At 44.0% G+C, this 23,115-nt stretch overlaps 1 protein-coding gene across 1 annotated transcript; it reads right to left on the bottom strand.

Annotated features, from left to right (window-relative positions):
- Positions 1 to 195: 195 nt before the first annotated feature.
- Positions 196 to 16,699, bottom strand: rspo3 (R-spondin 3). Its single transcript, XM_041941702.1, has 6 exons — positions 16,016 to 16,699; positions 10,790 to 10,984; positions 10,040 to 10,183; positions 9,702 to 9,848; positions 9,357 to 9,542; positions 196 to 1,267 (listed from the first exon to the last, which is right to left on the bottom strand). Exons 1-6 carry the CDS (start codon positions 16,113 to 16,115, stop codon positions 1,044 to 1,046), a joined length of 996 nt encoding a protein of 331 aa, XP_041797636.1. The 5' UTR covers positions 16,116 to 16,699; the 3' UTR covers positions 196 to 1,043.
- Positions 16,700 to 23,115: the final 6,416 nt, after the last annotated feature.

Here is a 23,115-nt window from a genome sequence, read left to right as displayed (position 1 = left end):
ACTGCTCAGGTGTTATCACATTATGTGACGCTCTACTACCGCTACAATCCACCCAAATGAGACCATGGCGACCTTTGACTCAACAACTGATAGCTGCTTAATGCTGAGTTTCACTTTGCATTAACTCAGAGAGGGTTTATAGCACATGGATTGCACAAGATGACAATCAGATGAGAGACAGATAACAGACACACGTACAAACCCATTATAGTTTTATTTGACATACAGGTGCTTTTGGTTCCTAGTCAAGGAGTTTTAATGAGAGCACAGATTCCATTTACACAAAAAGAAAAACCAATAGTAGATTAGATTTATCACATAATTGGATAAAACTAGCTTTTGTCCAAGACATACAGAACACATGTTAATGGTTTTCAGCTTTTGACCATACTCCTTTGATTGACAGCGTGCAGATTCTCCTCCAGCTGTCATTTGCAGTGATTATGAAGATGTCACAAGATGGCAATAGCAAACTCACTTTTATTTTTTCTTTACAAATTCTGCACCAAATAAAATAGAGATCTAAAGAACAGAAACAACAATAATAAACAATTGTTCTACATAATGTTGCAAAATCTACATTCAAAAACCAAGACGCGCAATGTTGTAACAGGGCCCCATTAAATAACCATATCGACAAGCACATAGTATGACGTCTTTGTCTCTCTGTCCTGTCTGTCCTGTCTGCCAGTCCTCCACAGACATTTCTCACTTTGTTCTTCAGTCCCAACAGCAGTCTCAGCAGTGTCTCCTGCACTTCTCAATAGAGACACTCTCTCAGTGGTGGAAGTGAAGGAGTGGAGGCTACAGGGTAGAAAAAAGACTTTTTAAGTCCATAGCGGCCCAAGCCTCGTGGCTGCATGTGCCCCGACCGGCTTGTGCATAAACATTATATTCAAATCATACAGGTAGCAGCAACACCCCTGCAGAGAGGGGTCGAGGGGGGTGAACAGTGGGTGAGGGTGGGGGAGTTTTGGAGAAGGAAGAATGGGAGGATAACAGGAGGAGGGTGGGGAGGCGCTGGACTTTGTCTGTCCAGAGCACTACTGTACAAGGCCGTCTCCAGGGGAGACCGGGTCTGTGTCATGGCCTCTGCGGTGCCTGTGCTCCGTTTTGTTCCTGTTATCAGAGTCTTCACGTTCACCTGCCTCTCTCTCCCTCTCTCGCTCCCTCTCTCTCTTCCTCTCCCGTCGACCCTCCTGGCTCTCCTTATCTTTCCGGTTGTTGCGATTCCTCCGTTCTCTTCGCTCATTCTTCCTGCGTCCTCCTGGAAGTCAAGGAAAATGAAACAATAAAGATTAATAGAGGTAGAGTGGAGGATGGAGCTCTCTATCTTCTTCCCGTCAGTTTCAGGAGGTAGTATTCAGTTAAATGTTTTCATTTGCTTTCCAAGCTGCTAATCAAGTTTCAAGAGCTTTATTGTCAAAAGCACAATTAGTCAGTCACTGGCAATGAAATTCCTAATTCTCTGGCTCCCTCCAACAATGCTGAAACTTTTTCAATTAAGTATGCTGAATGTTGAAATTTTTGTAGCATACTAATACAATTAGTGCAGTACGTCAAATTGAACCAATTTCAGAAAGGTCAGCCTGGTAACATATATGATCTGTGATTTACAGGAGCCACCACATATCAAATGATCCCTTTAACGCAGGCATGTCAAACTGATTCCATAAAGGGCTGTGTGGCTGCAGGTTTTCTTCCAGCTGAAGACTGAGATCAGCTGATCAATTGATTCCAGCCTGGTGTGCTCCTCCTTGGTTGGAACGAAAACCTGCAGCCACACGGCCCTTTATCGAATCAGTTTGACATGCCTGCTTTAACTGAAAGTAGCAAAACCTGAGGAAGAGTGAGCACATGACAAGCACATGGTGATCTGAATTCACCACTAGATGGCAGTATTTAATAACAGACAGCAGCCCTCTCCCTGTGATGAGCAGACCATTGTCCAAAATAGAAAACCTTTAAATAAACCCCCAATTTATCTGTTCTTGCAACACCATCTCATAAACAAAACCAAGAGTTTTGGAATGCTGAAGGTTTATCTCTGCTCGGGCTACAGTTATTAATGATAATAACAAGATCCACCCCCAGGGAGGTTGGAGACAGGACCTGCAAGTGAAAGCAGAGGAGGCCCTTTCCTGTTGTTGCACTGCTGCTGCTCATGTGTGAGTGGAACGGAGCAGCACGGCCTGCTTGGCTGGTTGGCCGGCCAGTCGGGGATTGTGAAACTGCTGAAGTAGGCAGTAGGCACAGACACAGGGAGAGAGAGAAAGAGAGATAAAGCGAAAGAGAGAGAGAGAGAGAGAGAACGAGATCTCTCTCTGTCTCCCTCCCCTCCGCTTCATGCTTGGCTCCCTGCGCTCATCCTCTCCCCCTCTGCTTGTTCATTAATCAAGGCCGGGCTCTGCTGGACCAGGGGCCATGTCTGACCCACACATTCTGGGCTAGTGATACCAATCTCTACCTGCCCACTGTGTTTAATCATCTTCTAGAAATAATGAAGGGACAGGAGATTTATGTGCATATGTGAACATGTGCACAAACACAGTATGGACAGCCCAGCGTGCACGCATTACAAGACAGAGAAAAGTAAATTAAAAAAAAGAATCAAAATCAAAGATAGTGAAGATAGGTGGGTGCATGGATGGATGGACAGATGGAGTAATCTAGTGCACTGAGTCATTGTGGGTCTGCCCCCTGTCCTCTATAAACACAGGAAGTCCCCTTCGCTCTCATTGTTTTCTCTGTCCTGACACCATTTACAACTATTTACAAGTTCAGTGGATTAGTCATACTGTAGCCCCCGTGCTTTTGTCGAGCCAGAGGAGAAACCTAATCCATGCCAGTGTTGAGATGATTAGGAGAGTGTTTATCGAACCAACCTGCTTTTGGTTAGTTGGAACAGTTTCTGATGGGCTTTTTGTAAACTGTGTGTTGACATGTGTGTAATGGTCCCCAAACGAGACACCTTTGGAGGTTTTGGAGCATTTTCAGCAGACATTTAGCACATTCCCAAAAGCCAAGTTTTAATTAATAATGCCACCAAGTTTTTAAGACTGGAAGAGAAGGAGTGGTTGGCTTTATGGACAACACATGAAACTCTTCTGGTCATTTTATGAACTGGAACCTGTACCAGTGGTGATTTAGCATAATTTGAATACAAAAGTTTAAGAAAAGCTTGTGGAGCTACACTTAAGAGAGCAGCGAGGACATCACCTATTAGTCCTGTTTCCGGAAAAACTTGTACAATATGTTGTAAGGATGCAAAAGCACTTGACGGAAATAAACTCAAAACATTTCCCTCTGAAATAAGAACTCCAGCTGTTAATGTTGTGAGTGTTTAATGTTTGACTCAATCAACTTCATTGATTTTTGTAAATATCTGCTTATTCTGAATTTGATGCAGCAACATGTTTCAAACAAGTTGGGACAGGAGCAACAAAAGACTGGGAAAGTTGTGGAACGCTCCAAAAACTCCTGTTTGGATCATTCCACAGGTAAACAGGTTGATTAGTAACAGGTGATAGTATCATGGTTGGGAATGAAAGGAGCATCCTGGAAAGGCTCAGTCGTTCGCAAGCAAGGATGGAGCGAGGTTCACTACTTTGTGAACACATGAACAGAACGCTTCGTAAAACTGCAGTCAGGAAGCACAGTTTATTTGTAAATTATTGATTCTGTTATTTCTCTTTTTTTTTGGAACTGGGTTGTACTAGGATTGCTTGGAAATTTTAAGAATTGGTACAGTTTTATTTTGCATGGACAAATGCTTTAAACTAGTACTGATTGCTGAATCACTTTCACGTATGGCAGGTACTGGAGTCATTTTGTAAGTGTGTATTTTAGGACATTACATTTTTTCAGTCTTTACACAGTATTGTATGTGTTATTGTAGGCACAGTTTGTGTTGAAGAAATGCAATCATACTGCATTGTTCAAATTCAGATTCCTATGAAAGGGAAATAATGCAACATCCTTTAGAGGAATAGTTTGACATTATGGGACATACGGTTACTTGCTTTCTTGACAAGAGTTAAATGAGATGATCAATACCACTCTGTCTGTTCAATATTGAGGTGGAGCCAGGATGTGACTAACGTAGCTAAGCACAAATACTGAAAGCAGGAGGAAATATGCTAGCCTGGCGCTGTTCAAAGTTTAGCAGTGCATCTACCAATACACAGTTAAGGCTGGGACTATAACTTGCCGACCAGCAGCCAGGGGCTGTGACTTCCTGATGTAACCGCTGGTTGTCTTGAAATAGTCACAGCAAGTAACTCCCCTTAAAACTACAATGTGCCACTTTTTAACTTCTGTTTGTGTTCGGATTAAACAATGAAGATACAATTTGTTAGTGAGTTTCAGAAGTGCTGGCAGGCGGATCTGTAAACTGTGGACAGAGCCAGGCGATTCCCTGTTTCAAGTTTTTGTCCTAAGCTACGTTAAAAGTGCTCTGGCATCAATCTTTTCATCCAATTCGAAAAAGCAAATAAACATATTTACCAAAATGTCAAACTGTTCCTTTAATGTAGTTTCAGTCGATGTTGCTTTCACAGCTGTGAAGCAACTGAAACATTTATTGTATTTAACACCAAGCCCTTGAGTATTGTTGTCTAGCAACAGCTCACAAACTGCACTGCATTCTGTTTATCTATAAAGTTCTTCTTGGCAAACTACCTGAGTATCTCTCATGGCTTCTTAACTATAAATCATGTTGGCACTGCACTAGACCATCTGGTCTTCGAAGATCACTATGTCAATACTGAGACTGGGAAACTGGGAAATCGGGAAAATGCTATGCACCACACGAAAGGAACAACCTGCAGAAACCTAAAACTATTTCTTTTGATAGATAGATTTTGAATCAATGTTATCTCTCATCTTGTTGTTCCTAGGCCTGTTTGTTGTGACACCTGTTGATTTATCTTTAGTGTATCTCTATTGCTTTATATGTATTGTAATTTAGTTTGATTGTTTTATAAGTATCGCAATTTTTAGTACCCAGTACTAGTACACAGTAAGTACACAACAACATAATGACAATAATGCTGGCCGCTGACCTGCCACTCATGTTTCTACACTGTATGTACTCTGCATGCTCCACTTGAGATTTTGTCTTTTGCACTAGGACTGGATATGTCTTAAAAGAGTAATTATTATTGACATTCATTTCAAATTATAGTAAATCTGGATCCAGTCAAAGCCTGGACTCTAACTTCTCTTATGCTCCACAAATAATTAGTGCCACAGTAAGTACTCAAATGACCTGTAATCAGCAGAAGTCAAGAACGTTTCACATATAATCACAGTTAATGGAGGAGAATGTATGTAGAAATGTGTTGTCCTCTTCCTCCTGTGTTCCACTGAAATCCCTGCCTGCACAGTGTGGACAAAGCCACTCGTGTGAACCTACTGAATTGTCTGTGGCTGTATTGTAACTTCTAGAAGTCTTTTACAGTGCATTCACAAAGGACAGGAGTGAGTAAACTGCACTGAGATCACAGAGAGAGGGGCTTTAGTGGGTGAGACACTGCACATTGTGTGTGAGTGTGCTGGCACAATGAACGAGAGAGCACGCTCGTATTGAATGAACTAAAGACCAAGGTGAGAGTAGGAAACAGACAGAGATCAAATGAAAGAGGGGCATTGAGGGTAAGGGGAGGTGTGTGTGTGTGCGGTTGGAGGAGCACTGTGTGTTTTATGGTGGCACATCCTCCGTGGCAGGCGTTCTGTCGTCCGGGGAGCTTTTGGCGGGAGCCAGGCTGGGATTAAAGGCTATGGGCTGTCCCACAAGTGGAATGCCTGCCGCATGGCCGCCAGGATGTCATGAGGGGGGCTCTGGGTATGTCAGTGTGTGTGTGTGTGAGTGCGTGTGTGTGTTTGTGTGTATCAATCCCCCTTCACCGACTGGTTGATGCTGGTTTGCTTAACTGGATGTTTCTCTGTGTGTAATAGGTCGGTGTGTGTATGTGTGTGTGTGTGTGTGTGTGTGTGTGTGAGGGAGTTAAAAGGTTTGCAGAGGGCACACGGTCTATCTGGCTACAGAGATAGAGGTGAAGAGCAGGTCCCTCGAAGGACAAATTAGCCAGCATTATGTTGAGAGAAACGTCGGTGCGTGAGGATGTGCGTGTGTAAACATTCACAATCTCCATCTGCCGATAACGGAGGAACAGAGCAAAGTTTTTCTGACTCTTAGCCTGAATACATCAACATGTTTCCTAGTTTTATAACTTTTCTGACGTGCTATCTGTAATTCAAAACATTGTTCCGGGGTCAGGACCAACTGGAAGTTGAGATTTTGCAATGGTCCAATAGAACTGGAGACTGTAACATCTGGAGGTTTAAGTCTACACTACACTAGTCTAGTTTGACATTTTGGGAAACGTGCTTTCTTTTTGAGGGCTGTATGATGAGATTGAGACCACGAACTGAGAATAGTTTAAGCACCCATGGAACAACAAATAGCATTTTTTGTTTGTGTATGAATCGAACAAACAACAAACGTGTTAATCTGTGAGCTTTAAAGGTGCTGGTGATTTTTAAAACTCTGGACAGACAGGCTAGCTGTTTCCCCCTATGTTGAGTCTTTATGCTAAGCAAAGCTAATCGAACCTGAAGAAGTCGTCCCTTGAACCTGTTTGGAAAAGGGCAGGCGCTTTCAAAAAATACTTGGCAGGTGATTTGATGAACCATCTGTCCGTCACCGTGTATCACTTTTCCCAACCAATCAGATCAACAAACCAGATGATGTTGTGGAAGGACTCTCGCTGAATCCAGTCAGGAGAAGAGCGGAAACACCTTTTCCTTCAGTGTCGCTCTTTGCTCTCCAGTTCTGAACAGTTCTGAGCCTCCATTGTTGTTTTCAAACGAACAGCCGCGCTGTGGTCACATCTAAACCACGGCCATAGCCACCAGTAGTTCCTTGTAGGAAACTGGTTAGTCTGAACGACTGTGTTTCAGCCACAAGTGCATAACTTGAAGGCTGGCAAGGTCGATTCTCGGCTTGCATGATCTCGCAAATCCAGCTGCCTCACAAGGTAAAAGCTAATCACCTGCTGGCTTGAGCTTCATATTTAACTACAGACATGAAGGTAATATGGTTCTTCTCAGCTATGAAAGAGCAGATATCTGCATTTTTAATTCCAAAGTGACACCATCATCTGGGAGCATTTGACGTGGTGTTGTATTTAACCTCAGAGGGAACAGAAATGCATTGCTAATAGGTTAGATGGATTTAATGATTTGTACTATAACAAAAGCTGCCTTTAATTACACGTTAGGCGAGGATCATTTCCTAGATTTGAGACACAAAGTCACAGTTTGAGTCAGAACAGTCTTAAAGGACAGGTTCACAATATTTCAAGTCAATAGGCACAATGTATCTGCTAATGGAAGTGGAGGAGGACAAAATCCACAGTCAAACATTCATTGAAAAGTTGTTCTGAAGTTGATGAGGCTTTGACAGACTGAGTTTGGGGCTGAGGAAAGTTAAACGTGTTGCATTGTTAGGTAAGTAGGCAAAATATCTGCGTAGCGCCAACAGGAGTAACAGGATGGCGAAAGAGGATGAAATGAGCAAAGACTGAATACACTCATCTGGAGGAGTAAAAGGATGTAGCAAGGAGAAGATTGGGCGGAGGAGAGGCAGGGCAGAGGGGGAGGAGAAGGCCAAGGGAGAAAGTGCAAAAGAGGAGGAAAGGAAAAGGAGGAGGAGGATGTATCAGTGTCTGAGGGCTGCTGGAGGATTACCGGGGGCTCTCTGAGGTCGGACCACTGACCCCCTAGCGTGTGCAGAACGTAAACAGCGAGGAGAGGACGCGCCGAAGCAGATAATTAGCTCTCATTCACCGCAGATGCTCTTGGAGCCGGGGCAACTGGGTAATCACAAGAGGGGACAGCGTCGATAAATGGGGGACTGTAGTGTGTGAGACTATGTTCAGCTCTTTCTTTCTTTCTTTCTTTCTTTCTTTCTTTCTTTCTTTCTTTCTTTCTTTCTTTCTTTCTTTCTTTTCACCCCCCCACCACACCCCCCACCCCCCCTTCACCAGGCTCAGGCTAGATCAACAGAGCCGTCGACTACACACCAGAGTCTCGGCCTCGACCCGACTGACTGGGAGCGCCAGCAGGGAGCTTATATGGGGGTCTATGTTTTCTTTGGTGTGGTAGGGCGTGTGTGTGTGTGTGTGTGTGTGGAGAGGGGACGGGGATGGGGGAATGGATCAGTAGAGAGATACAGATAGAAGCAAGGGAGAGAGGGATAGCGGGGGTGACAGAGGGCACATTTCACAGTCTGCCTTACAAATCACGTCGACCCAGTTCACTCTCTTCACAAATTACCACCAACAGCAACGGCTGTGTAGTTATTTTAGTGAGACAAAGATTGTGTGTGTGTGTGCTCGCTGTGCCCAAGTGTGCATTTGTCTGACTTGTTTGAAATGGAGAGGGTGTATCTGGATCTTGATTTGTGTGTGCATGTGTTGGTTTGCATGTGTGTGTGTCTGTGTGTATTGGCAGCTGTGGGGATAAACCAATACTGATCCCCTGGTCGCCGCGTGCCTCCCAGGGGGAGGATGTTGATGTTGAGCTGGCTGTTTCTGCTCCAGAGTCAACTGCTTTTCTGCTGCATCACACACACACACACACATGCACAGAAACACGCACATGCACACACATACACACACTGTTTGTTCTGTAAGTGTGAGGCCCCAGGGGGCTGGATCTCAGCCTCCTACCCTGTCTGCGATCTGTCATTTAACACTACAGAGCCCAGGCTAAAAAACAACCAGCCGTAGCCGCCAACCAGCTCAGTAACCACACACACGCAGTACACACATAACACAAAGCCATCGTAAATGCACCACAGCATCGGCTTTTCTAAGGAGACGAGCCCGTCTGAAAGCAGTTTACACTCTCTTCATTAGAAATGATCACGCTATTCCCTGTTTACTAGGAGCAGGGAAAGCGGTTTGACTGTTTAAAAAATCCAAAGAGGTCTCGTGGGAAAACACACAACATACCCACTGCAACATCACACATGTGTGTTCCCCCCACTGTCCTCACTCTAACCACAATGACAATCCTCTGAGTAAACAGTCGTAGTCCTGAGCGGAAGAACGACGAGCTCTGATTGTACAAGCTGGAGCAGCGGGGCCTGGAATTCATAGAGAGTAGAAGTTGTGCCATGTGTCACAAATTCAGCGTTGGCAGTGAGGGTGATGGGTCAACGGTGACTACAGCAGATGACGTCTAGAACGTGACCATTTAAAAAAGCTTAAGTTGCTGGATCATCAGGATCTGGAGTCAGGATCTGACACCCAGACACTGTGACTTGGCTGCAGTGCAGTTTCCTTTACCTGGACATTTCCTCCTCTTGACCAGGCACTCTTTGATCTCTGAGACCTCAGGGCAGGGGTTGCCAAAGGGTGATGGGTACTGGATGACCTGTCGCGTGCGGGTCTCCTGGCCGCGCCTGAACCCACAGGTTCTACCGGGCCGAGAGCAGGGGCTCCACTCGCTCCACTCGCCCACCTCGCAGTGCACTGAAAGGGAGGTGATGTTTGGTTACCTTATGGCTCAAAATTATTCTCTCTTCTTCTTTCTAACACTTTTGCCAGTTGTAGCTGTTCTACATTAAGGTCCAGAAATGTGGCATGGGCCCCTTCCAACAGGGGCGGTAATTTTTTTCACACTGGACTGACCTTGTGCTGTGCAGTCCATGAGTTTGTCATTGGGCTCATAGTCCTCTGGACAGACATGGTGGCACCTTCCACTGAGCTGGTAGAGACCTGGCCGGCACCGCGTGCACGTCTCACTGTTCACACATGACTCACACTCCGCAGGGCACTCTGCACAGAGAAAAGCACAGTGACGTTTGAATATTTAACACGTTATCAAGTTTCATGTGGCAGCTTCATTCCAATTATTTGGTAAACTCTGCATGGCTAATGCTGGATAGAAACACGGTAAATAGAGTTAAATAAAGGGCAAACCCCACATTTATCCTCGCTCCCAATAAATACGAGCTGTAAACACTCACTGGGAACACACTCCCTCTGTGTGTCGCTGCGGACCAGCCCCTCAGGGCAGTTCTCCTGGCACTTGCCCAGGTGAAGGAAGAATCCTGCTCGGCAGCGTGTGCAGAAGTTCTTGTTGAAGCAGGAGTCGCACTCCGACCTGCACTCTGACAGAGAAACACAGACCCACCGCCGGCGTTTATTTAAACCGTACAAGTTATCGAGTGTGTCCTGCGTCTTAAATATACAGGGTGTCAGTGTGTGTGTGTGTGCGTGTCTCACTGGGGATACAGCCAGGAATATAGGCCACTGCAGTCAGATTGATGTCTTACTGGGAGACCTGTGATGTATGATTTTAAGTAAAGCAATACTTCATATAATCTGATGTCACAAAACGGAAGCATACTTGACAGGCATCAAGTTTTCCTGCTGTTGGAGTACATACTGCGTGTGTGCATAGTGTTAGTGTTTCTCTAACAGGTCTTGAAGCTGTTGCTTGTAAAGTAGTGTATATGGAGAACGGACATCTATTGTGACAACGTCTTGGAGCCGACTAAACTTGTCATGTCACATGTAAGTAAAACACACTGTTAAGAGGTCACATTTAACTCAATCCTTTCCTGTGTGTGTTTAAACTGAATCAGAGGACAATTAATAAAACAGAAGTCTGGCTACTAATACCACACCTGCAGATGTGTGTACACGCAAACATGCAACGCGAGGAAGCTTTTTCTTTAATGTTATCACCCTCCAACGCGCTCATTGTGGCTTACTTGTGCAGGTGTTTCTTTCCGGGGAGCGTGTGCCGTAAAAGCCCGGAGGACAGGAAGTCATGCACACCCCGATCTGCTTCATCCCAATCCTCTCCAAATGCATGAAGAAGCGCGGCTTGCAGGACAGGCAGCCATTGTAGTCCGAGCAGGTCAGACAGCCGCCCTGCTGGCACCCTGAGCTCACACCAGAGATCTCTGTCGACAGGAGCAAGGGGACGTTTGAGTGTGAATTTCACGTGGTACAATGGGAAAACTAAAATATTCCGATTACTTTTTGGGCATTTTAATGACTGAAGTGGAATGTGAATCATATTTGGAGCGATTACAACATTTGATAAGCCACAGTGCCCCAGCTCAATGCCGGACACTTTGAATACCGTGCTAGTAATACTAGCCTCCCTCTCTTTCACAGCTCACAGCAGGAATTCACCTGTGCGCTGGTGCCAAAGACGGACACAGTAACCTTCTAGCAGCCTTTCTGTAAAACTGGAGCTCATTTAGCGCCAAACCATTTAAGGAAAATAAAGCAGTAAGAAACCAATCAAAATCTGACAGAAACTAGAAGATGTGCACCATGTGGTGTGAATAGTATTTGTGCAGAGTGCAATAAAACATTTTGTTTTTTGGAAATGGTGTAACGATTTTTTTTTATGGCGGCTGCACAAAACAGGATCGGGCTGATAACTTAATCGAGAATGTTCAAGATGGATTATGAGAGTTATGAAGGTTTATACAGTGTAGTTTCACTGGAGATGTCAGGTTAGAGCGTCCTGTGGCGCCACTGTGCATGGCTCTACAACACCAACATCAGTACTGCAGCGATAACGCCAACCTCTTGATGCACTGCTAGAGTTCATGGTGGACCAACAATTTTCCTTTTTGATGTTATTCTGTAAGTTTTTGTTGGACAACCTGTTTCAATCAACAAAACGACTGAAAATGACTTTAAATATTTGAAGGAAACAGAAGGCACTGTGCTGATTTAACACATATAGCATCTCCATAGGAACCCAGAATTCTTCTCAAATGAGGAAACAATCTGAAACTGCATGTTTTCCTAACATTTGATGCAAATTAAGTTCATCATTTTAATTATTGAACTATTTCAATTGAGTATTGTTGTGTCATGTCAAGAAAGAGTCAGCTGTATCATGAAGAGGTTTTATTTCAAATGTAAAAGTGTCTAATTGCAGTATCATATAGGACTAATCACCTATGTGTGATTGATAGCACAGTGCCAAAGATAGTTATTTATACTGTGTTTACAACCCAGTTCATGTTCATAAGTACTGTGGTGTTTAGTTTATGCTGATGTATTTTACGGAAGGATTTCTATCCCCCTCTCTTCACTAATTTGTGTGATGATTCACCAGACTTTATCTGCCATGGATGAAAGCTGTGGTTGTAGGTTTTAATCATTTTTATTGTATGCTGACAGCCTCGTCACAGACATTTTTAATGCCTGCCAAGTGTATTTCAAAGTGACAGTGTGTTTAAGTAATGATTTAAAACACACAGGTATATGCAGTGCTAGTAACATATTGTAGAAATATAAAAAGATCATAAAAACCTGGGGCTTAAAGTCTCAAAGAACTAACTGCATTGAAGAAGGTGAAATAAATTCAGTGTGATTTCTTGCTGTCATTTTCCTGGAAAGGTTTGTATTTCACCCTTTACAGTATCTGATTGCACTTAATGTACAGTAACAGTAACAAAGAGGGTTTGGGTTGGAGGATGAGGAGAGAAGACCACCAGATACACATGAGGGGTTCCATATTGTTGGGTGGTTCAGAGAGGATGTTGCTTTGCTTGTTGTCCTGATGCTTCAGCAACTGTAACTTATGAGGAAATTTGTTTAACTCGCTCCTCTGTTAGAAATACCGTGCTTTAGCTAAAGCGACACAGGGATTTTAGGAATGAGGGACGAGCATGTTGCAGCCTACCACTACCAGGAGTGAACCCTGTGACTCAATATATAGGCAATGGCCATGAGACAAGTTCCATGTTTTACATACTTGTGCAACCATGTTGCATTGGTGCTCCATTCCCAAAGGTGTTCTTTGGATAACGTTGCAGTAGTCACACGTGGAACGCAAATCAAAAGCCCCTTAAGGAATTACCCTTCCTCCCCAGCCTTGACATCTCATGCCACAGGTTTTAGCTGGCCCTCTTCTGTCTTGTCTGAGTTCGAGGTTTAGCTGCCACTTCACCATAGATCACGGATACCTTGTTTGAAATATCTCAGCAATCTCTACAACGGCCGTCCATTTGCCCACATGTGTTCCTGCCAAGCTGACCTGGTTCACAGACGTCTTGAGAGGCAGGAATTTGCCGTTGCACTTGCCATGACAAAACCTCAGTTGGACAGTGGTATCTTGCACAACATACCAACAAAGTCACATATGAATAAACACACTCACAGGCCCGGACACACACAAACACAGGTGAGAAAATAGAATTGTGCAATAGTCAAAAACATTTTGCCTTAAGTATTGAATGTGCACCTTTTTATAGGATTCCATCGTGTGAGACACTTGATTTCTCTTTTACAAGCCATATCCTACGTTTAGCTTTAAGCTTCATCCTCCACTGGGCTGACTGTCTTAAACTATATATATATAATTACCACTATTAGCACCCTTGCACCCACATGCTTTCATTTTTGGATGCGTCATCACAAACAGGAAGCTCGGAGCTCGGGTTCACTCTCTGCTTGGTAATTTTGGCCAGTTGACTCAATGGTCATTGACTCCCAACTCACTCTTACCCCCTTCTTTCCCTCTGAAGTCTGTACTCATTCACCCCATCACCAGCTAATCCCTCCATCCTCCCTGATATCTCTGCAAGTGTTAGATATCCGCATCCTTGGAGGAAGTTTGGATTCTTAGTAGCACTTGTCAATTAATGGGCACTGAGTCAGTTCGGAGAGGCAGACGTAGAACGCGAACTTCAGCTCGGGCAGAAATGTCTCACAACTGAGCTACATGACGGTTGAGTATGTAGATACGCTGGGTGAGAAAATGTTCGGATCTTTCTCAGCCACATTTTCATCCTCTCTCATCCTGAACAACAATAAACTGATACTATTCTTAAATAATTCAAATGACACAAAATGTTAACACTGTTCTCAGGGCATTATTTAAGGAACAGAGCTCTAGAGTAGTACTTTGAGTAGACCCTCCTGCCCCTCTCTCCTACACTCACTCACTCACACACACACACACACACACACACACACACACACACTGTTGAGGGGCTCTTTAATACTGTTTAGGGGGAAATAAACATTTAAAAGAGAGAATCTGTGTATCCACAGCAGACACCTTGATGTCTATATATCCTACTTTAGCACTTTGCTGTGAAGCACAAACACACATTTAAGTTAGAATAATCAGCCTATTACGTACAGCATGTACAAATCCTTGTCTTTTATCATTAGGTCTGATGTCCTATATCAATTATTATATCAGTTTGCTGAAGTTTGAATAAGACCTATACAGGCAGAGTCACCCTGCTAAACTGCAAAACGGTCTATGCTTAACTCCTCAGGTCTGACTAAACTACACTGAACAGAGCTGCCAAGAGCAAAGGTAATCCCTGGACCTCTTTAAAACTACATAATAAACACACCGTTAACCCCCAGATGCTGTACTTCTCTGCTTTTGTAAAAAAAAAAAAAAAAAAAAGTCCACTCTGGTGGTCATGAGGAGAAAATTAACAAAAAAAAAAAAAAAAAAAAAAAAAAAAGAACTGTCCTGCTTCTGGCCCAGACTGCAGCCGTGTGATTGAATGTGAAGAGGAGGAGATGTAGAGGGGGGTTTCAGCCCCAGGTGGCCAGGATAAAAACATCACTTGGAAGGTCTATTATTGTAGATCACAGACAGTTTTCGGCCATGCTGGCAAGTGATACATGGAATATTCCAGTTATCACTGCTCTTGTCCAATAGACTTAGTCACAGAGCACATCTGGAGACCCTCAGCGATAAAGTGGGTGTAGCAAGAAGAGAAAAATATACTTTAACAATACTTATTTCATAGTGTCATGGAAAAAGGCCGGTCGTAGCTCAAGAGATGAGACATAATGTTGGACCCCGGGGAGATATACAGTAGCCTATGACAGATGAAATACGGCAGACTTAAGAGTGTTTTCAGTTTGGCGTTTTGATGGAGCATACTGTCAAATGTGCATTAACTCAGATTTTGAACAGTGATTTGACATGATTTCAAATTATGATAACGAGTTGAATTTCTCTCTAGGCCAGCATCCATAAATCCATGAACTCCATAAAGTTGCAATGGAATTAAAATAGAGTGAACACGGAGGCTACTTCGCCACACAGGAGAGCTACAGCTGTGAATGTGCGTGTGAGCGCGGATCAGCCCTGATGCCCGGGCAGCTCACTGCGCGCCTGAAGTCTGCTGCCCTGACCGCTAGAGAGCGACGGGAACCAGGAGACAGGAGCGCACAGCGCAGTGGCTGCAGGCTTCAGGTGACGGCCGCAACAATTAATTCATCCAATTAAGGCTCAAAAGAAGCAAGTTAGAAATGGACCAAAGATGGTGAAATGACTGACGGTTCATGACGCCACACAAGGACCACACAATCGAAGAGCTGATAGGCCGGAGCAGCGCTGGAATTAACCAAAACCAACCAGTTTTAAAATAAGCCGTTTCGTTAAAACAGCACAGGTGGAGCGCGTAAACCTCATGAGGCAGAAAAGTTGTGCTGTGAGTGTGGGAATTTGGCGGTATTATGTCTCTTATACCATGATCAATAATCATCTGAGAAATAAGTCACTCTTATAATTAAGTTTTGATCGTCTTCTTTTAAATTACATGATGAAGAGAGAAAGAAGAGCAAAGATCTGCTGCAAATTAATTAGTCATATGTAGAAAAACTCACATCAATGGAACATGGTTCAGTGGTCCCTGTTGTGCGCCTGTGTTGGATTGTTTGGTGACTTAGAGACACAAGTCCACCAATTTACTACACTGTACAAGTAAAAATGGCATTAATTTAGATATTTAGAATCGACTGATCATTGGATGCTCAGCTTTGTCGGCAAAAGATGGAAATTGTAGGCTGGGAAACTGTGTGACTTGACGCCTTTCACCTTGAAACAGGCTAATATATGTTGAATTAGAGAGAAAAAAAGAAGGCAAAGACCGTGTTGAGTGTGTGCACCAAACACCGGGCAGCATCGTGCCGCACTTTACCCTACTTACGTTTATGCTGCCGGTGCCTGGAGCTGCTGTGCTGCTGACAACCAGTGTAATCCATGCAGTGCAAGATGATCAAAACAAAGGAGATCAGTTGTAATTGCATAGTAGCCCAGAGATGAGACTCGTAAAGCCAATGTCAATGTTCACCAAATCACTTCTTGGATAAGATTCCGTGTCCTTCCCCCCAGGCGGAGGCAGAGTGCGGAGGGTAGATAATTCCTAGACACAGCAGGACCCCCAGCTATGTGGTGATATGTGGTGATGGTAGTGTACGGTGGCCCAATGATGCCTGGGCCGCTTAGACTGTAACATCCTGGATAGGATCTTCATATGTGCCAAGAAAGCCAGACTGAGTCAGGGATCCGTTATCCGTCCTGTGATAAAGAACATTCCCTCCAAAAGTCAAAAAGCAAACAAACACGCCAAAAAGCTCGATTCTCATCCGGTGCGCGCAGGAGGAGAGCAGAAACAATCATTCGTGTATGTCAAAAAGGTGAACAGAATTCTGATTTGTGACTAACATGATTCTCAAAAAGTGTGAGATGTGATATCCATGTGTAGAACTCCAAATTGACCTGTCTCCCTCTCCCCTCTCTCTCTCGGTGGAGATGCGCCGTGCGTCCCGGTGTGTGTGGATACCCTAATGTGCCAGGCGCGCTGAGGGTCTCGGCTTCATCTCAGCATCAGCTAAAGCACACAAAAAAAAAAAGAAAAAAAAAAAAGAAAAACGAAAACAAAAAGTGAAAGCCACCACGAGACCAACACCGGTCGTCACAAATAAGCACTCAGTAAGTTGAAGGTTTCTAGTTCTTTTGGCTGTCAAGCACACACCTCCTCTCCTCTCTGCTGGCGGCGGGCAGCTGAACCAAAGTAAATCTCCGCAGTTTCAGCGCTTTTCTGCTTTGCGTGCAGGACCCATTCACTCCCCTCCTGCCAGCCGGCTGATGACTTCAGCCCTCTGCTGTCTCTCTGTCTCTCTCTCTCCCCCTATGAGCTCCAAAGTTTATTTAGAGGGCAAGCCCCCCGCGTCAGAGAGAGAGAGAGAGAGAGAGAGAGAGAGAGATAGATAGAGAGAGAGAGAGAGGCAGAGAGAGAGAGAGAGAGAGTTATTTCAACGAGGGTTTAGAAATGTGTACTGTAGCTTTTCCATGATTCCTGTCTGTCATTGCGCTGCCAGCGATGCTTAAAATGCACGTTTAATGCACTGAAAGTAAAAATGCTGTGACTGAGATGAACGCACTCACCTGCTGCCCAGCTTCAAACTAAAACAAAGGACTTTTCCGTGTTTAAATTGACAACAGGTCTTTTTGTTTGAAAGTCCGTTTCTGAACCAAACAGAGGCGTTCTCCTCACGCACTAAAATGACATCATAATCAATAAAGTCATTGTAAATGATTTTAATTTGGTTCAGCACATCCTGGACGGGATCCCGGATCACCGTTTTGAAAGAGAACAATGAGTTGTGACAGCAGGTGTTAATCAAGAGGGCATTTTGTGCCCTTAAATTCCTCCTCCTTTCACTCTTTTCCTCCAAATGTTTGTATGAGTGTGTTTTCAAAGAGGGAGGTGACGGGCTGACCGAGATTAGAATTTATCCACCATGACAATATGAGATCAGCACAGATTATTACTGACCTTACAGTGACTGTATTGTAATGTGGATGTTATTTCCAGGGTATGTATATGCATATGATTCTAAAATTACGCCAGGAAATAATGGGTCTTTCCACAAAGGACTGAGCAGTTTGAATAACGTGGCCTTGCAGTGTGTTGTTTGAGTCTGATCTGCAGAAATGCGGCTAAGGATGTGCCAGTTTACCATAAACTAATTGATTCATGCATGAGGTAGCTCAAAGGACACTGTGGATGATGGGAGCGGTACAAGTCAGTCTCATCACCTTCTATTCCAGTGCAATCATGTTGTCCCTTTCATTTCAGCGGGGGTGATGTTTGACATCAGCCGAAGAAGCAGCAGTATCTCCTCTTATTACCTCTAGAGGGAGTTAGTTCCATAAAAGCTTGAGGCACATTGGCATAGCAGACATGCATGTGTATCATTGAGTTATGGTAAACTGTAGCACTTGACCCTTCCCTGCTGAGTCCACATATGATGTTGTTTGTATTGTCACAATAGAGAGGAAAGATCAAGAGTCGAATGGCCACCAAATATGCAAAATATGTATCTTATTGTTCTCTCCAATAATAATACCTCGTCCATCATCAATCATTGTTCCAGATTATCTGTCACCACAGCCTCAGTCAGCAGTTTTAGGATTTTTATGGTAATTGGTCTTAAACGCAGTTGCTTGAACCTCAGTGGATTGCAGCCTCTGGAGCAGTGCAGCATAAAGGTGGGGTTGAAGCCCCATTTGTCTAACTAGTGTGTTGATGTTTAGGGGGAACAGTATGCACGAGTCCAGCGCTTCTCCTCGCTGTGGCTTCTGGTCTTTCATCAGTCACTGTGCCGAGGAAAGCAATGCAAACACAGTGTGGCCTCTTTCTTTATGGGAATACTTCCCTGTTTGCCCTGTGCTAACTCAGGAACAGGACAGTGAAACATAACAGAGTTTGATGCATTGTTTTAAATCCTTTTTCACTTCCATGGAGGCAGACTGCTGAATCCAAACTTTCCCCTGGATAATAACAGATTCATTACAGTTATGTGAATCTAACATGCAAACTTGAATTTCATGTAATATCTTATAGATTTATTGTTGAAGGAAAACACTGTAACGCCTCTATTAGACAATGAAATCTAATGCCACACATGTGTGTGTCAAATGAACATGTTTTTACTAAAAAAAAAGAAGGTAAAATTGTAAAATACTATGATGAAATGGTCTCCCTCCTCCCTCTCCTCTGTCCCAGCAGTTTGGTGTAAAAGATGTCGAAGAATAATGCTCGTCTTTGTGTCCCAGTCTGAACTAGCCCCACCATCCCCTGGGGGTAGAAGCATGTGTGTGCGTGTGTGTTTGGGTATGTGTGTGTGTGTGTGTGTATGTGGCATCGGGGTGCGGAAGGTTAAGGTCACTTGGTCAGTCCCTGTGACCGTCCAGTGAGAGAATCAGTCGACACCTGTAAATGAAGTCAGGCAGGTGCATAAACCCTCCCGACTAAGGATGGATGCACACTACTACTTTTTTTTCTAATACCACATTTGGTCCTATTTTAGCCTCAATCTAATTTAGGCCTCGAACAGGTATCATCAGTGTATGGCATCATCCATGCCGACATAAAGTTTGGCACAAATTAAAGTTAACACCAGAGTTATGTAGCCCCTCCGCTACTTTTCTTTTTTTTTTTTTTGTTTCATGATTTGGACACAAGCCTGAACGTAACATATTATCACTGACATTGGGTGAAAAAGCTAAAGTGTCCTGCATGGCAGCCTCAAACATTACAGCAGAGAAAAGAAGAGAATGAAACTTGTATGCCCTCTGACTTTACAGGCTTTTAATTGGCTTCATGTAGAGGCTGTTTAGCAGCCAAACTTCAATCAAATGTCAAAATATTCAAGACTGAAAGACAGGGTAATACATACTGAATGGTGCAGCCGTAAAAATGACTATTTCAGACTGCGATGACAGCTTCAATACAGCACAGGGACAAGAAGATGTGTCAAAAATATACTTTGGTAAGTTTCTTTGTTTCATTCACCCTCAAGCTACTCAGGCAAATTTAAAGCTGCATTAACAGATTTGTTTGGCCTCTGCTCTGTTTTGGTCTCCACACACTTCTGAGGGAAATATCTGCCCCTTTAGCTTGTAAATACTCCACACTACTTTTCAACTAGAACCACCTGCTGCATCTAGAAATGATGCTGAGCGGTGAACTACAACAGCAAAGTTGTGCGCCATAAAACCAAAACACTGAGCTGACAGAGCTTAGCTGAGGGGTACCACCGAGTAGGGTGATCATTTCTAGTGTGTTCATCACTACAAGTAACACATGTGGTCATACCTTCCATTGTTCATATAGAAATATTGATTTGATCATCTTTAAAAGTGCCCTGAAGACTTTCTGACCTCTGGTAGCACTATGGCACAGTTTTTATATGATTGGGTCCCTGTTTTTTTGGACGCTAACAAGGCAAAGAAGTGGCAGCTAGTAAACATGAATGTAAACAATGCACTCTAAATGTTTTATGAAGTAGGAAATGCACTCGACATGTTTGTTAGACCTCAAGGAACCACACAAAGCTTTTTGGTGAGTGATGCTGAATGTAAACATAGCATAGCGAAACATTTGTTTGTTACAAGGAAACTCCACGACGCACCTTTGAGGGGAATGTCAGGGCTCGAGAGGCTGGAGTTGGCTGGATGTGTATCAGGAGCTAATTACACTTATCATTCCTGAGTTTAAGCTACAAATATCATTCAGTTAACCAGATGCCAGCTTTGTTGTATTCATATGACACTGCATAAATCCATTTACCTCGACCTTATCAAGAAAATCGTGCTCTTAATCCTCACCCGCATCATACTCTCAAACATACTGTGCCTCAAAGCTCACGCCTGTGATCTCCAAACTGTTCATTCCCCCGGCGTATGACTCATAAAATTCCCAGATGACAGTGACAATGTTGATCCACTGTCCTGTCATCAGCTTATGAATTAGGCCGGGCTCAGCGTGGACAGCAATTGATAGCGCGTGCCTCGCCGGGGTCTGTGAAAACACAGTGGCTCAGTCCGTGGCCTTATATGCAGGTTTTTGTGACGGTGCATCTATTAAAGCTGCAGATATCCCGGTGGCAATCCTGCACATTCTATCAGCATGAAGCAAGCAGAGCGAGACAGTGACACGGGGCAGCAGAGGGTCTACAATGTTATGAAAATAGACTTGTGTGAGCACACACATACATAAATACAGCATCTGGTCAAGTTCTAATAAATAATTATTGATTCTTGAAATTCTATTATACACACAGACAGGGAGGATTAGATTAATATAACCAAGGATAAGACAGGTGTGTGTGTGTTGTGGAGCGGCAGGTGGAGCAACCTTATCTTAAATGTGTGTGCGGGTGTGTTTGTGTGGCTGCATTTCTGTGTGTATACTGGGGTGATTGAGGGGATCATTTCATAGTAAGAGGGATTGAGAAGGTAGTCAAGGGCAGATAATCACTGTGAGCAAGAGCTGTCAGCTGCACACACAGAGGGAAAGCAGGTCACAGTTTTGTATAGAGAAGGTCATAAGAGAAGGATACTGTGTGTGTGTGTGTGTGTGTGTGTGTGTGTGTGTGTGTGTGTGTGTGTGTGTGTGTGTGTGTGTGTGTGTGTGTGTGTGTGTGTGTGTGTGGTGAGGGAGGGCGATTACAGCCGGTTCCCCATTTTGACTTGTATTTCCCTCAGGACAAATAACCCTCCTGTGTTAAATTTGTTGTTCAAGGTAATTTCCTATTTTGGAAAATATGCTTTTTGCTTCTTTGCTGAAAGTTAGACGTTAGACGTTACATGTGTCCATTCAATATGAAGCTACAGCCAGTAGACCAGTGACCATCGACATTCAGCCCGCCAAACTTCCTGAGGCTGATCGACGATGAGGACTCATTCATTCGTAGTTGAGCTGTGGGTTTTGGACTGAACTCTGATTTCCCATGTTTTCAGCAGTCTGTTCACACTGAAACAGGCCGATGAAAGCAGCATTAATTTTCTGAGTATCTGCTGTGGCCCTTGGATGGTTACTGTAGCTTAGCTCAGCACAAAAATTGGAAACAGGGCAAACCAGCTAGCTTGGGTCTTTCCAGCGGCGATCAAGTCCGCCCACCAGCACATCGAAAGCTCAGAACTGAACAAGTTACATCTTTTTTGTTTAACCTGTACATAAACTGCCAGAAGCAGTGAATTTCTGTTGTCTTGTTGTCAGCACGAGGTTGCTTAGGAACTAGCAGAAATACCAGGAAGTCACTGCGCCGGGCCAAGAGGTAGTTTGGCACGCAATCCTTCATAGGACTACAAATCATTGTTTTTACACTGGAGTTTTGTTAACGTTGGACAGAGCCAGGCTAGCTGTTCCCTCTTGTTTCCAGTATTGCTGCTAAGCTACGCTAACCAGCTGTTTGCTTTAGCTTCTTATTCACTGTTTAGGTAGACAGTGGTATCGACCTTCTCATCTACATAATCTAAGGCTCATCTAAGCATCTCTTGGCAATAAAGCAAATGCATATGTAGTCCTTTAAGCGAACAGCGCCTGGACTGCAGAGATGTTGTGAATACTGCTCACACTAACCCCGTTGTCCATTCTCACGCATGTTCGCACGACATTCCCAGTACGTGTGTTTGTTTATAGATTATGAGCGTGCATTTGCATGCGTGAGTACGGAAATATCTGCTTCATGTGGATGCGATGTGCTGAAGTTTAAGTGTGTGTTGTGCTTTACCGTGGTAGTGACCCCAGGAGGAATCCCCTCAGCAGGCCTGACTAATTTGACCATGAGCGTGGCATTAAGTACACATTCCTTCCGAAGCGGTGTCTCCACTTCCCTCTCCCCCTCGACAGCAACACTTTAAATAAACTGAGCACAGGACTGTTAAGAAAGGCCACCGCTTTCAGTGTCTGACCCTGCGTATGACCTCAATTGATGTATTTCCTCCTCTTTTTAGCTTGTCTTTGAAAAACGTGACTGACCAGTGAATCGTCAAAGTGACTAGTATGACAGGAGGCGGGGGTCGGGGGGTAAAGCAAGTCCTGAGTTCACTTGATTCAGACGAGGGGGGGCGCTTCTTTATCCTCAAAAAATTAGAGGAAAAGTCAGTGAGCAAAGCCAGCCTCCTCTTGACAAGAGTGAGAAAGTTTATATATTCTCTTCCCTCTCTCGCTACCCCAGTGTTGGGTTTCTTATGAAGCTGTGGAGAGACAATGACAGCGTACTGGGGATCAAACACTGCTACCCAGGAAATTTTAATCATCAGGGCACCGCCGGCTTTTTTTCCAGTCAGTTGTTGCCAGGCAACAGGTGAGGCAGATTCCAGATATTCTGTGTGTGTGTGTGTGTGTGTGTGTGTGTGTGTGTGTGTGTGTGTGTGTGTGCGTGTGGTATCTGTCGTAGGGGGAACTGGAGGGGGTGCAGATCAGGGTGTGTATAAAAGAACCTTGGGGTTATT

This window comes from Chelmon rostratus, chromosome 8 (genome assembly GCF_017976325.1).
Source record: "Chelmon rostratus isolate fCheRos1 chromosome 8, fCheRos1.pri, whole genome shotgun sequence".
Classification (NCBI taxonomy): Eukaryota; Metazoa; Chordata; class Actinopteri; order Chaetodontiformes; family Chaetodontidae; genus Chelmon; species Chelmon rostratus.
The sequence above is the reverse complement of the archived record's forward strand: the minus strand, read 5'-3'. Positions and strand labels throughout refer to the sequence as shown.

Excerpts from the sequence above, each read along its gene's own strand:
- rspo3 (XM_041941702.1), bottom strand. The coding sequence starts at position 16,115 with ATGCAATTACAACTGATCTCCTTTGTTTTGATCATCTTGCACTGCATG. Across the intron at positions 10,985-16,015 it reads CAGGCACCGGCAGCATAAAC|AGATCTCTGGTGTGAGCTCA; the intron begins GTAAGTAGGGTA and ends TCCTGTCGACAG. Across the intron at positions 9,849-10,039 it reads ACAGAGGGAGTGTGTTCCCA|AGTGCCCTGCGGAGTGTGAG; the intron begins GTGAGTGTTTAC and ends TTCTCTGTGCAG.